General features: G+C 35.8%; 1 protein-coding gene across 9 annotated transcripts in view; it reads right to left on the bottom strand.

The window, feature by feature from the left end:
- The window catches only part of OSBPL9 (oxysterol binding protein like 9), a 112,479-nt gene that overhangs the window by 66,953 nt on the left and 33,516 nt on the right, over positions 1 to 12,010 (bottom strand). For 7 of the 9 annotated variants that reach the window (XM_016120267.2, XM_016120271.2, XM_016120268.2 and 4 more), the window contains exon 3: positions 11,131 to 11,209. The exons of the other annotated variants lie outside the window; for them this stretch is intronic. In XM_016120267.2, the coding sequence (XP_015975753.1) occupies positions 11,131 to 11,209 (79 nt within the window). The remainder of the gene's footprint in view (positions 1 to 11,130; positions 11,210 to 12,010) is intronic. 9 annotated transcript variants of the gene reach the window in all.

Here is a 12,010-nt window from a genome sequence, read left to right as displayed (position 1 = left end):
TATTTGGCAGACATTTTCCTACAAACGACCAAAGTGACCTTCTCATTTTGAGGAAAATTAACAATTTTCGTTTGTTTGTTTGCCAATTTGGGCTTTCAAGAAAACATTAGAATTTTAGAAAACTTATATTCAACAGCCACCATGACCTTCACAGAGTCTCAAAACTTAAAGCCTATTCTGATGAGTTTGAAACAACATCAACAAATGTAATTTTTTAAAAAAATGTCACATAATAAAATGTGTCCATGTACGAATGATCTGCAATGATCAATGCGTGATGTTACAAAATCATACACAGAGGAAAGTAGCCATTCAAAGTTCCATGCATTTATGGTATGACCTCAATGTATCTCATTAACCGAAACATGTAGATTCCTAAAAGGAAAAGACTCAATTTGGTTCACATTCAAAAGTTCTGCAAGATGGCTCGAAAATTCCACACAGAGACCAGGGTCAAGCATAAATTTACATACTTCTAATAGTCTTTTCTAAGCATAATCTTTCCATTAAAAACTCAGAGTATACCTGTGCAAGTAAAAGTCAGACACTGCCTCCTACATATCTTAGTACATCTTTTCAAGCCTAAATCCCTGGTCTGTGACTCTTTTTAAATGAAGATTATTTTCTCAGGGATCTGAATCTCTGAAGCTTTTTTTCCAGTGGAACAACTGAACATATTTTTCCTAAATAATTATATTTATCACTGAAATAATCCAAAGTTATACTTTTATTCAACAAAATATTTATTGAGGGCATACACGTCCATATCACGCAGGGCCCAGTGTCACAGCAGTGAAAAATATATAGTCCTCAATATATCTCAAAGAATTGCCACCATCCTCCCATTACTCTGCAAGAAAGTCACAGATGATTCCGAACTTCTTTTATTCTATCCTCTTATGTGCAGCTAGTTGCCAAATTCTGTTTGTTATACATATATCTTTTGTATTTATCCTCTCTGGGGCACTTTTACTGCCTTTGTTCAAGACCTCATTACCTCTCTCCAGAACCTCTGAAGTAAGCTCCAAACTGGGCTTACTCCAATTCCACTTCTCTCCGAAGCGTTCCACAAACAGCTCCCAAAGTTCCTGCTGAGCCACAAATGTGACAATGACCTTTCCCTGACAAAAATACCCAATGCCTCACTCTAATTTATATTTTAAAAAAAGGTGTTTTAATTTCTCATTCTGGTATGTGAATGACCTTTGATCACCAGTCTAGTTCCAGACCAAACTCAAGCCTCCTCCTTCTCATTTCCCATGTACTATTCTAAAATATCTACACTTCTTACATTTCTCAAACTTAAGTCATCCTTTTACATACTTTCAAGTTTTTGCATATAACTTCCCTTTACCTGGAATGTGTTTCTCCTTCTTCTGAAGTTGGGTAAATGTTCATTCCTTTTGCTTCTATCTATGCCTATCCCCCATCTCTTTTTCATTCTTCAAAACCTGCCATCAAAATCATCTCTTTCGTGAAGCTTTCCCTGCCTCCGCCAGTTCTCTCTTCTACATATCCATAACACTCTATAATATTTACATTGTACTGTAATTACCTGTCCCAAAATATGTACCCTGAATAAGTGATTTAGCATACCATGCCTCAGTTTCTTCATAACTGTCTCTCGGGATTGTTTGAAAGAGTTAAATGAGAAACTTCAAGTAAGCCTTTGGTACAGAACCCGCACCCAGTTGCTATCCTCATTATTATTTTACTAGTAAATATCCCCCCAGTCATTCCTATTAAACTGAAAGCTCCCTGAATAGTCGGGAATCAGCTTTGTATCCCTGGTACCATGCTCAGTATGTGCCATTTTCAAGAACCTAATTTGGGTTACTTCCAGCCCAAACCCTAGGCTGAAAAAATAAGAGAAAGGAATCCCAGAAACAGCAGCACCATAATCTTCAGCAACTTTGTAAAATGAAAATAATTAATAGCAACAGTTACTATCTTTTGAGGCTTGCTATTTGCCAGGCATCACGTTGAGTATTTATATGCATTTTCTTTGATCTCACAATTCTAGAGGTCAGTATTGCCATCTTCATTTTAGGCTTCCTATGTAGACAGGACTTCCTCTGCATAAGAGGAATAAAATTGAGAAAATATGTTTGTTTTGTTTTCCTCAGCAACTTGGGTATGCTCCCTCAGTTGACATATTAAAATTAAAGAGGGTATAGTAGGTTGACCATATTTGACTCCCTGCCCTTTAAATCCACACAGGAAACATTCCTGAGCCTTTCTTTGGCCAGTCTTCCAACCCTCTCTCATAGTTGGTGACAGATTGCTCACCTCATGCTACCTGCCATGATTCACACTAGTCTCTTCTGATCAATGTCCCAGGTTCTCTTACCTCCCCTGGGCCCCCACGCAGTGACAACTATGAACTTGGATACACTGAGCACAGGAGAAACTCTGACAACCAAACCACATGATAGCATGAAAATACTAACTACTATCAAAGTAGGAAGCATGCTGTACTGTTTAGAAGAGAAAACAGCAGTGAAGCCAGAGCTGCAAAGAAGCTAAGGCATAATGACTAATTTCTAAAAGTTAAGTTACAAGTGTGACTAAAAGAGAAGTTAGGGTAACAAGGAAGGAAAGGCATTAACAAGCAACACCATGCAATGAAAACAGCATGGGTTTGAATCCAGGCTTGGCCACTTCTTATACATGTTCCTTGGATTAAAGCTTCAGTTTCCTTATCTATAAAATGGAAATAAAAATATCTATCAAATAAACATGAGGATTACAGTACCTAGCGCAACACTAACTACACCCTTAATAAGTGTTTGCTTCCTCTCTTCCCCACTTCTTTCTCTTATTCATCAGGTGCTCACTTCTAGAACATAATCACCTTCTCCAGAAAAGATTTGCAATCACCCTCTTCAAGATAAAAAAAATCTCACTGACACCAATCTCCACTTGACTTAAATCACCCATATACAAGGACTCAGCTCAATTCTCTTTTATATGATCTCGATTTCTCCCACAAGGCAGTCACCCAAGGCAGATGCCCTCATAAAGCTAGCAACATAACACAGATGCAGGTTCTTTATGGTTTATTTGAATTCTAATTCTTTTTCAAGGGTATTAGTCAAACTGTCCAAATTTAATATTGAGAAAATGCAATGATGAAATACAACTTGGATTTATATGCTGGACCAATGTTACATGTCATGTACATTTATTAAATCATGATCATCAGAACGAATGTTCATAGACTGCATGTAAAGTTAATGAAGGAGGCTGGAAAGACAAAGATGACCTTGGCAGATGTGAACATTTTCTTAGAGAATTCACCAAATAGCTGTCTAAAAGTAAAACTAAGGGTGAGTGCAGTCTAGGCATTATCAGGAGATAGGGCTTTAACTCAGGTATATTTAATCTGGGGTCAGAGAACTACTTGAAATTGGGCAACCAGGAAACCTCCTCCAGAATAATAATTTTCAAAATGTGAGATGCTTGAGGATAGGCATTTTGCTTTGCTCACTACTTTATACTCAAAAACTAGCCTGAGGCCTGGTATACAGTAAGCATTCAAATATTTATTGACATGAATGAATGAATGAAAGAAATTGAATACTGCTATTTTCTCAAAGGTGCTAGGGGCTACCTGGGCAGGGCTCTAAGCTATCTATCTTCTGACGTCAGAGCAATTATATTTTTTTCTGTCTCACATTTGGGCTTCTAAATAAGACTGCATATGTAATATGCTTTTATTAGAAGTTTGAAAACAATGGGAAATCTAACTATTGTTATCATTTCCTTCCCTGTACTCCTATTACAGTCATAAGGGTATACAGAATGTAATACTTAATTAATTGTCTCTCAACTTAGTTTTGAATTGCCAAAGTTTCTCAAGGCATGAGATTACATTTTACATAAGTAGTACTTGCCTACTGAACATTCATATAATCTGTACTTTAATATACACTAACTCCTCAGAGAAAATTTAGACGTTTCTTCTATCTGGCAACAAATGAATGTTTTACACCATTTTAATATATTTTGCACTCTATTATGCTACTCTTTTGATTAGAAGAAAAATAAGAATTAAAGTGTCAATAGGAGTGATAATAAACAAATCTTATAAACATAATATGATGAGAAACCATTAAGCATGCTGAAAACAGTACATCTTTATCATCAATGGGAAATTCCTTAAGATTTGGCCCATTGTCCTCACGTTCATTTATGAAGTAAAGTAATAAAATGTATGAATACATCTTACGAATATTATGTCTGAAAGGCAAGGTGTCATTAAGGGCTTTGTAACTGTGATAAGAATAAATCCCCCTTATAACCAGCAAGTCTTTGTTCAATTCATATAGTCTACTTTCATGCATATTTTGAGGTACACATTATATGCTAAAGTAGGAAAATTCTTTTCTTTGTATATCATAATTTACTCTTCACATTAACAGGTACCAAGCAATGTGTTTTCAAATAGGGTAAAAAGATTACTTAACAATATATATTAGCAACTTCTCAGATAGTAGTTAATGAATAAGTCGAAGACTATTCCCTATGCCCTTTCAAAAAAGATATTTAAAAAAAGATATGCACACCACCACCACCACCACCACCAAAAATGGACAAAGAAATGAACAAGTCACCAAACAAGAAATAAATACATTAAAATAATTTTGTTTTGGGTGGGGGACAGTGGTTTGGCATTCTTTTAAAATGATAGTACTAAATACCCACGAGTTTGATGAAGCAGATGGGAGTAAAAATCAGCAATTTTTCTTAAAAGTAATTAGGGAGGATTGCTTCAGGAATATTAAAAATATGTCTTTTGTTCTGACAAATTCTTTTATGAATTTATCCTAATGGTTTATGTACAAAGACTTCAATAAAATATTATTTTAAACAGGAAAAAAACCTTTAAAATAGATGAGTGGTTTAAAAAATGGTTAAATAAAATTTCACAAAATGGAATATTATTTAACTATTAAAATCTTAGAATTTAAAACTTTTAGTTTCATAGGGAAATGTTCATAATATTTTAAATTTAAAAATCTGAAAACTTAATTTACACAGAATGACTCAATTTTTTAAAATACACACCCCCCCAAAACAACTCAAGGATCAGAAGGTAATCCATAAGCATGTTATTAATAATTATTTTGGGGTGGCAGGAACATGAATGATTACTGGTATTTTTGTACTATTCTATATATTCCTAAATTTCTACAATGAGCAGGTATTAATTTTACTACTTAGAAATTATGGAAAAGAAAATGGTGGGATAAAAAGAAAAAAATAAAACTAAATATCTACCCTAATAGCTACTTACTAAGCCAAACATCCACATTGGTTAAGCTTGGGAAAAATTATAATTTCAAATATTCCAGAAGGATCTTGAACAGAAAGCAAATTACGAAGAGGAAATGTACACCAGTGAGATTCAATCCTACAACACAAAAAACTCCCAATATATAAATTCAGTGGCATTTCCCCACTAACACCTATTATATTTATAACATCTAATTAGAGAATTAGTTATACCTGATTTACTTCCCTTACATGAAGTCTAAATGGTTATTTACTTGTTTTTATTTTAAAAGGGGTTGTCATGGAAAAATCAAAAATATAAAACTGCAGCAGGAAACTTTTTTAAAGTCAATAATGAACAGAAGATAATGGAATCTTTTTATTAATGATAATGATGAAATGGCTGTTTTTAAAGCAGAAAACACAAGCTTCGACCATGGTTTAGTCTAATGATGTACTGTCTATTCTTCTGAATGATTAATGATGAGACATACTATCCTGAGTTGATTGATGTTAATGCAGTAGGAGCAATGCTGCCCCTAATATACTTGATCGATATAACTTTTCTGAATTAAACACTTTTCTTCACCACTGGGCTGATATGTAGTAATTCTGCATTTTAATAAATGTGTGAGCTCTAATGGACTGAGTTGAAAAAGTTAGCTATCAGCGAGCCACCGGTGACTTCCACTAAGACACAGTTTTTACATTATATATTTCTGAACAACTTGAAATTTCAGAGCTAGTATGATTTTTAATGTTGATTATTATAAAAAGAATTATTTGGTAACAAGAAAAGCTTTACTCTTTTGATTGCCTATTATTTCAGTGCCCTATACATATTTTTACTACTATAGCATGTTTCACATTACATTATAATTACTTCCTTAAAATCACTTGACATCATTGTTCATGTCTTATTTACCTACATATCCTCAGTTCTGAGCACAGGGAGTACACATACTACACACAATAAATGTTTGAACTCAATAGACAGTATAAAACCAAAGCTGCTTTCCACCCAATGTCTAGTCCAGAACCTATATATGCAAACAACTTTAGCTAACAGATAGGACAAGGGATCTTTTTTTTTTTTTTGCCCTTATTCAAAAGAAAAAATAACCAATTTATAAGCTAAATTGGCAACTATTTTCTTTTTTAATATCTCTAAAAAAGGACAGAAGAAAGTTGTAGTTTACAAACCTTTTTAAAGCCCTAACATGCTAGAATTATAATTTCAATTATTGCCTTTTCAAAACTGAAGTAATTTAAGCTGACTTTGTTTTGAAAGTTTATTGGCATCTCTTTACAACTGGAGATATTCTGAAATATCAAGTTACCAGAACTGTGAATCACTGTAAAAATAAATAACCTATTGCTTCAGGGAAGTTTATTCTCTTCCTGGCACCAATCCTCTTTATTATAAATAAATGAGGTTTCAGAATAGAGGATATGTAGGACAGCTGAAGATTCAACCCATAGTGGAAATGAAGGTGATGGGTAACAACCCAATTACATATTATTTCCAAACACTTGACCTTCTTTCCTATTTCTACTGTCCAAGCTCGTAGCCAAAGGCAATGCTACCTCCACCCACTTGTGTATTAGGTCCCATCCTCTCTTGCCTTCTCAGAGACTCTGATCCAACAATTCTCCCCTCCCTTGCACCATCAACTTTTCCTCCTTATTGAATCACTGACAATAGCATAGAAACATATTATTTCTCTTATTTAAAACAAAACAAAAACTCCCTTGTTATCATTCTTCCCTCCAGCTAGTGCTGTATTTTTGACCTTCCCTTTACAGAACTTGAAAGCACTGTCTGTGATCTTAAAAGGGCTCTTCTTAAGGTTACAAATGGACTCTTAATTGTTAAATCCTGTGATCATTTCTTAGCCCTCAACTTGATCTATCAGGAAGGCGCACTTGACACTTTGCTGATGCCTCTTTCCTCCTAGATACAATTTCACTCTTGCTTTCAGGGTACCACATTTTCCTTCCATTTGCTTTCAACCTCTTTTGCTAGTCCTGCCTCATGTCTGTGCCCTCTAAACAAATGCTGGAATGCACCAGTGCTCATTACTTGGACCTCTTCTCTTTTCTCTTTACCCTTACTCTCAAATTCTCATAACTTTAAATGCCATCTATATGCCAAAGACTTTCATATTTATTTCTCCAGCATGAACTTTTCTCCTGATCTCCGCACTTCAACTGTCTACTTGACACCTCCATCTGGATGTTTGATAGGCGCCTTGTTTATAAGCATGTCCAAGGACAAGCTCCTGATGCCCACATCCCTTACCAACACCCCTCACCCACACTCAAACTGGCTCCTCTTGCAATCTTCCCTATCTCAGTTAATGACAACTCCATTCTTGTTGCTCAAGCCAAAAATTCTGGTGTCAACCTGGACTCCTATCTTTCTCTCACATGCTACAGGTTAACCTTCAAAATAAATACAATAACATACAATAAACTATTACTTAGCAATATAAAAGGAACAAACTGCCAATACACACAACATGAGTGAATCTTAAAAGCATTATGCTGAGCTAAAATAAAGCCAGACAAAAGATAGTATATAATGTATCATCCCATTTATGTGAAACTCTGCAAGAAAAATCTAATCAGTAGTTAAAGTAGATCAGCAGTTGCCTGGAGCCAGGGGCTAGGAGTAGGAACTGACTGAAAGACTAAAGTAATCTTGCGAGTGATAGAAATGTTCTATATCTTGATTGTGGTAGCAGTCATATGAGCAAATAAATCTGTCAATACTCACTGAGCTTTACAATGTGTACATCTTATTGCATGTTAATTATACCTCAGTAAAGTTAATTAAACACACATATACAATTTGACCTCTTCTTACTGCCTCCCTACCCCCACTGCTACCATGGGAGCCACCATCATCTCTCATATGGATTACAATAGCTTTCTAATTAGTTTCTCCGCTTTTGTCCCTGCCTCCTGCATTTTATTCTCAACACAGAGGCCAGAGTGATAAATGTTAAAAAATCATACCATGTCACTCATCTGCTTAAAACCCTCTAATGGCTTCTCATTTCAATAAAATTCAATGTTTTTACCGTGGCATATAAGGCCTCACATGACCAGCCTCCCTGTTACCTCTTATACCTCATCTCCCACTGCCCCTGCACCATGGTTATTTGCACTCCAACCATGGCTGGCCTTCTTGTTGTTCTTTGAACATGGCAGGCACACTCTTTGGCATTTACTGTACCCTCCGCCTGGATGATGTACTTCCCCCCTAGCCCTCCCCCAACAAAGCCACAGAGCTTGTTCCCTCACTTTCACCACAAGACATCATCCCAATGACTCTTTCCCTGGCCACTCTAAAATATCAACTCCTCACTCCCACCATCACACACACACACACACACACACACACACACACACACACACACACTTCTATTTCATTTTTTCCTTTTCTGCTTTTTTTTTTCTCCCTAGGACTTAGCACTCCATTATTTTTACTAATTTATCTTGTTTATTGGCTTTCTCCTCTACCAGAATGGATGAGGAGAAATGCCACGAAGGCAAGGAATTTTATCTGTTTTGTTTACTACTGTATCCCCGGAACTTAGAATAATGTCAAAAACAGATGTTGAATAAATAAATGTTATCTGAACAAATTCTAGCTTTCCCTTTAATAGTTGATAGAACTAGAATTTGTTTTATAGATCTAGCCGTTGATATTTCATTTGCTTTAAAAAATTCTGGCATATTAAATAAAAACTTCAATACATTTAGACATATGCTAATGTATATCAACCAAACTTGCTTTCAATTTTAATCAAGAATATAAGCTCTATCAGACATGGAGAATTTTTTATCAAACTTTCAGAGATTTTCTTATAAGCAAGGACTTATGAATGTGAAATAACTCTCATTATTGCCAAGAATAGTCTTATCGAATTCTTGAAAAAGCTAGATAATATCATGTTGCTTGAGACTCCCATAACTATCACAGTAGAAAATAAACTAATAAATATGTCAATCTCTGAACTAAGAATCCATTTTAAAAATACATATAACCCTTATTTATCCCTGTCATTTAAATAATTCATTAAAGGAATTGTTTCTCTTACAAGCAAGCCACATAAATCTGGAACTATTAAAGGGGAGATCAGTTTAACATAAATAATTTATAAGTAAATCAGAAGATAGAGGTGCCTTTGCTCTAGAGGTCTGAGTCTCCTCTCCTTTAAAGAGCAAACAATACAGCTTCTGGAAGTCCAAAGAAGGCATCTCCTTAGTAACTGCAGCAGAGAGAATTCCATACTGCAGCCTTTCCCTGCTGCATCCAGCAGCTATTACTCGAAACGCATTAAAGTATTCAACTTCTTTCAAGAAAAGAGTTGCAGCGTGTGGGCATTATCTGCTTTAATTTATAAACAGTATTATATATTTAACCTAAAAATAAATGCCTTGGGAATGCAGTTAGCATTAATGTATTGGCTAGGTGGAGAGCCAGAGGAGAGAAGGAGCAATTAGGAGGATCGTTTTATAAATTATATAAATGTCTAACCAATGTACTGTATACTTGAAACTAATAAAATTTTTAAAAAGCAAGAAAAATAAATAAAGGCCTTGGGCTTTCATAATAAGATTTTAAATGTCTTAGACGTTTTATGAAAATTTCAGGACAGCATCGTTAGTTTAATAGCTCTAAATAAAGAATATGACCAAACACCGTAAACATTTTTAAGTATGCTTTTTCTTAAAAGCATTAGTGATATCACTTTTGAGTACATTAGTCTGTATTTACTGTAAATAAGCTGCATCTTTTATTTCTACATGTCAATTTCTTAAATAGGACAATGAAAATAACTGCACTATACTATCCGAACAGAATGACAACTGTCTGAACCTCTCACATAACATACCTGGTCACTGTGAAACTTCATAACCAAAACATTTTTAAGCTATTAATTTATTTAATATTTACTTATCTTGGTATATCTAGCATCTATTGCAGTGTTATTGTCACTTGTAATTCAGAGAAAGTGCTAACGCCTCCAAGCTTCTCATTTCTAAGTTTCTTGGACTTCTTTAAACATAAAATAGAGGTTACTCTGGATAGACAAAATGACAAAAACATTACTAACAAAGCTAATAGGTGCTCCTAATATATAACAGGATCATTAAAATCAACTTTTATTTGCTTTACAGTCTTCAAAGCAAGATGAAATGAGAATGATCATACAGTACCTTACCCTTTCTACCGGTGAACCATAGCATGCAATGCCGAAACATAGCAGTGGCAGATGGCATTGGTGTTATTAACTATAGAAAGGATGATAGCAGAGAAATGACGGCTGGCAGACAAGACACAGAAATGCAGATGAAATGAATGCAAACTTGTAGTTCTTGAAGCAAAGCGAAACCTTTAAACCAAAGGTTGCCTCTAGCTTCAATTTAATTTACATTTTGAGTTTACACAGACAAACACTGCAAGCTTCACAATTAGTCTTTAGACTCTTCATGCAGAAGCAGACCCATACTCCTTGGTAAAGAAGATCAGCAACCTTCTGTAAACACAAGCCAGCAGCAGCAGCAGCCCATTACTCTCCCTTCACTGATTTTTATCCTTTAAAATTTTAATCTCCAACTGCAGCCAGATCCACAGTCGTTTCAAACAGATCTGTATCCACTGCAGATACAAATCCCTGCCTAACCTGCAGTACCACTTCATCCAGAACGTTCCTGTGCGCTCGCTCATTCATGCAGACTCAGTTGCAAAACCATTCAAGTCATCCCGCAAACAACCCAACAGAGAAGGAAAGAAGTAGTTGGAACTATGAAGAGAGAGAATCTCTTCTTTCAGCTCACCCTGGAAATGGAAGGTTTTCTGATCAACAGTTATTGTGAAGGTGCTGTCGTCCTCATCGTCTATACCAATCACAGCTCCCTGTGAAACAAAGAGCAAAATCCCAATAAGGCAAACAATGACATCAGCAATATTCACTACTGCTACAGCCCTGGAATGCTCACTGCACCGAGGACACTGAAAGCCAGCTAGACACACAAAAGGGGAATCAGAGATTTTAGTTTTGCTTAAGATGAACGAAAGGAGAGGAGATGGCAGGGCACTGCAGTACTCTGCATGGGTACTTTCTATCTTTGCTTAAGGGGCATGAATGTAGTGGGAGGGGGAGGGGACAGCCACAGACGCTTCAGTCCAGAATCTGTGTTTAAGAAGCATTCACTGAGCCTTTCTGAGCTGTAGGTTGCTCTCTAAAATGAGAGTCAAAAACCTCTGCCTCACCAGGTTGTTGTGAAGCTCAAAGAGCACACGTGGCTCTCCATCTGGCTGCTTCTGTTATGCTTGTTAATGCAGAAATTCTAGGTGATACTGGCTTCAAAACAGTGTCCCAATCACTTCTTCCAGGTATGCTCCCTTAACCACTGTACATAGCTCTGCTACTGCACTTTCCACACTATACTGTGATTATCTGTTTATTATGTCTGCCTCCTCCCACTGAACTGCTATGAGATCTTTGAAGTCAAGAATTATTTTATTTATTTAGATACATGACACACATACAAACCTTGTATACGTTTTCTAAATAAAAGCTGGAACAAGTCTCCAAAAGAGGGGGAAGGAGGGGACTGCGTTTATAAATTGTTTGCTTCAGAAAGAGTGGGTTCTAAAACTTTAATATTTTTGCATTCAACTACATGCAAACTTTTAAGAAAACAGGGATTAAGG

This window comes from Rousettus aegyptiacus, unplaced genomic scaffold (genome assembly GCF_014176215.1).
Source record: "Rousettus aegyptiacus isolate mRouAeg1 unplaced genomic scaffold, mRouAeg1.p scaffold_m13_p_1, whole genome shotgun sequence".
NCBI lineage: Eukaryota > Metazoa > Chordata > Mammalia > Chiroptera > Pteropodidae > Rousettus > Rousettus aegyptiacus.
The sequence above is the reverse complement of the archived record's forward strand: the minus strand, read 5'-3'. Positions and strand labels throughout refer to the sequence as shown.